The 3,043-nt window shown below is 62.5% G+C and overlaps 1 protein-coding gene across 1 annotated transcript; it reads right to left on the reverse strand.

Annotated features, from left to right (window-relative positions):
- Positions 1–390: 390 nt before the first annotated feature.
- Positions 391–2,573, reverse strand: C8G (complement component 8, gamma polypeptide; the record flags this gene model as incomplete). Its single annotated transcript, XM_009700473.1, has 5 exons — positions 391–429; positions 720–821; positions 1,145–1,252; positions 1,550–1,620; positions 2,434–2,573. Coding segments are annotated over 5 exons (460 nt in total), but the record flags the coding sequence as incomplete, so codon positions are not given.
- Between the last annotated feature and the right edge of the window lie 470 nt (positions 2,574–3,043).

Below are 3,043 nucleotides of genomic sequence, written 5' to 3' on the forward strand. Positions count from 1 at the left end.
GCCTCGCCAAGCACCAACGACAAGTGATGGAGCTGTCCTCAGGGACCGCAGCCCTCACCCTGGGGTGTCCCTGTCCGAGGACACCCCATCCCAGACCAGCTCTCACCCCAGGAAACACCAATACAGACCCCACTAAGCCCAGCCTGACCCACGTGGGGGGCAAACGGGGCTTTGCTTTGCCAGGGTGCATCTGATGCCCCTCCTGGGTGATGGTCTGCCAGCTCCTTGCCCCACACAAGGGCACGGAGGGACCCTGTCACCCCTGCACTCCTGGGGCAGGACCACATGGCTGTGGTGTGGTGTGGGTCCAGCTTGGCATGCCCAGCCTGCAGCCAGGACAAGGAGAGCTGCTGTGGTGCCCAGCTGCATCGCCCAAGATCCGCAACTCACCATCGAGGATATGAAACTCGTCTGCAGAGTCGCAAAACCCTGCAAAAGAGAGAGCCTTGGCACCTGGGACCCCCCAACCTTACACCCCAGGGACACTGCGGGGCACAGCTCTGTCCTTGCGTCTTTGTCCCTGGGGTGGCCACAGCATGGGGACAGACCCCACGTGTTGCCCTGCTGTGGGTGACATGGGGCCACAAACTGCTCAAACCCATGTGGATGTACCTCCTCCTTCCCACACTGGAGAGTTCCAGCCCCTGCTGTCAGGCCCCTCCTGGGTGCAGCCCTTACTGTGGGTGCCCCATGCTCCCAGAGGACCACGTGCCACCCACCGTATGTGGGGAAGTAGTAGGTCACGTCTTCACTGAGACCCACGGCCCTGACACGCTGCTCAAACTTGTCTGCAATGGTGTCGCTGACGCGGCTGGTCCGTCCTGCATGGGGAGGGAGACATTGTCGGTGGCCTCAAGCCCTACCTGTCCTTGCCCCAAAGCCCCCTGTGCCCCCCATGGCAAAGCTCAAGGCCAAGGGGTCTTTCAGCTCAGAGAATATGGTCCCCAGATCCAACCCCTCCCCAGCATTTGGCAAAAAAACTCTCTGTTTGGGGACAAAACTCTCCACTTGGGGACCAGATCCCCTGGGGAGGCTCCAACCCTGTGTCTGGGTCCAGTGGGCATCCCCAGAGCCCAGCACAGGCTGCCCACCCCTCTGTTCTCCCCATCCTTCATCTGCCACGAGCTGCCGGGTGCCAACCCACCATAGAGCTTAACAGAGATTCTCCGTCCCTTCTGGTAATAGAGGATGGCATAGCTGCTGTGGTCCGTCTCGCCCACCACCACGTCCACCTTGCTGCCATAGCCACGGCCTGGGAAAGACAGTCGTGGCAGAGGACAGTCCCAGTTAGTCCTGGTTAAGCCTAGTTAGCCCCTAGACCTCGTTTTGTCAGGAGTGGGGTGTACAAGGGGTGAAAATCAGGGCTAGAGTTGGTGCAGCCCCAGAACTGCCCATCATGGCATCCTGCACTGGGGCACTTTGAGACCCCAGAGGTGGGATACTGGGAGGGAGGACACCGATACCAAAAGTCCTGCTGAGAGCAGGAGAGGGGGGCTCCAGCTCTGTGGTCCCCACAGCCCCCCTGCCACCCTAGCCCAGCCTCCCTCACCCTTCAGGAGGAAGCGTCCATGGGTCTGGGCAGGGAGGTAGCGCTGCCTGATTTCCCAGCACATCCCGTCCCTGTACGGGGAGAGGATGACATTGTCAGCACAGGCTGGGGAGGATCCAACCCAGGTCCCTGCTTGCCAGGGCACACATGGGATCTGTTTCCTTTGGACTTTTCTCCCCAGGGAGATGCTGCAAAGGGATGTCCCAGAGCCCTGTGGAGACATAGCAAGAGATGCAGAACCCAAAAATCTGCTGAGTCCAAGGGGTCCTTGCCCTCTCCTTGCAGCTTTGAGCCTGGCTCAGCCCCTCAGACACCCCTGGGCCAAGAGGGGAGCACCCACAGATGTGCCAAAGATCCCCTTCCTCAGCCGTGCTGCCACTGGGGTGTCCCTGAGAGCCGGTGCCTGGCTGGGTGGCTGTGGAGTGACCATGTGCCCGCTCAGTGCCTCGGTTTCCCCAGCCAGGCTGCCCCACACCCTGCCCAACCTGGGCAGCCCAAGTCCACCCCAGGCTGGTGGTCGTGCCAAGGCTTCTACCACAAAACATCCCAGCAGAGATCCCACCCACGCTTTGCTCTGGGACAGCTCTCTCCTCCTTGGAGTCCGTGGCCAGGGCACTGGTCCTGCTCTGACCTGCCTGCAGCGTCCCCATCTCACCCAGCATCCCTGTCCTCATCCCAGAGCACTGGCTCTGCTCCGACCTGCCTGCGGCGTCCCCATCCCATCCAGCGTCCCCATCCCAGAGCACTGGCTCTGCTCCAACCTGCCTGCAGCGTCCCCATCCCATCCAGCGTCCCCTGTCCCCATCCCAGAGCACTGTCCCTGCTCTGACCTGCCTGAAGCGTCCCTGTCCCTGCCTGTGGCCTCAGTGGCCGATGTCACTCACATCTTCCTGAAGGTGCTGATGGCCAGGCTCTGCTCATCCAGGACCGTCACCGTCACTGCCGTGGCCTCCAGACGGTGGCTGTGCTCAGCCAGATAGCTGCAGCTGGATGCCACGCCGACCAGGAACCATCTGCCTGCAAACTGTATGACATGGGGGTGGCACCATCTGCCAGGTCACCACCTTGAGGTGCCACCACCCTGCTGCTCCAAGCACCCACCACCCTGAGCACCCTTCTTCCATGCTGTCTCCACTCGCTTGGCACCTCTGCCCACAGCCTGGCCCCTTGGTGTGCCCACGGGGCACGACTGCCCTTGTTTGGGAGCTGGCGGGTAGGACAGGGAGGCTGCAGGGAGGGGGTGTGCGAGGCACCCACCTGGGTCCCACACTGCCAGTGAGGCTGCGAGCACCCCAGTGCAGCCCAGAGTGTGGGGTGGGCAAGCACTCCGTTCCCACGCCCACATGCTTGAACCCCCCTCGCAGAGCCCCGAGCTCAACCCGAGTCATGCCCAGCGCCACGGGGGGAAGCCCTTGCCAAACCCAAGACGCAGAACAGCTGCACCGGCCCCAGGACTGAGGCTGGAAGTGGCCCTGAGAGCCAGGGGGTCCAGCT

The sequence above is a fragment of the Cariama cristata genome, unplaced genomic scaffold, assembly GCF_000690535.1.
Source record: "Cariama cristata isolate BGI_N322 unplaced genomic scaffold, ASM69053v1 scaffold24275, whole genome shotgun sequence".
NCBI lineage: Eukaryota > Metazoa > Chordata > Aves > Cariamiformes > Cariamidae > Cariama > Cariama cristata.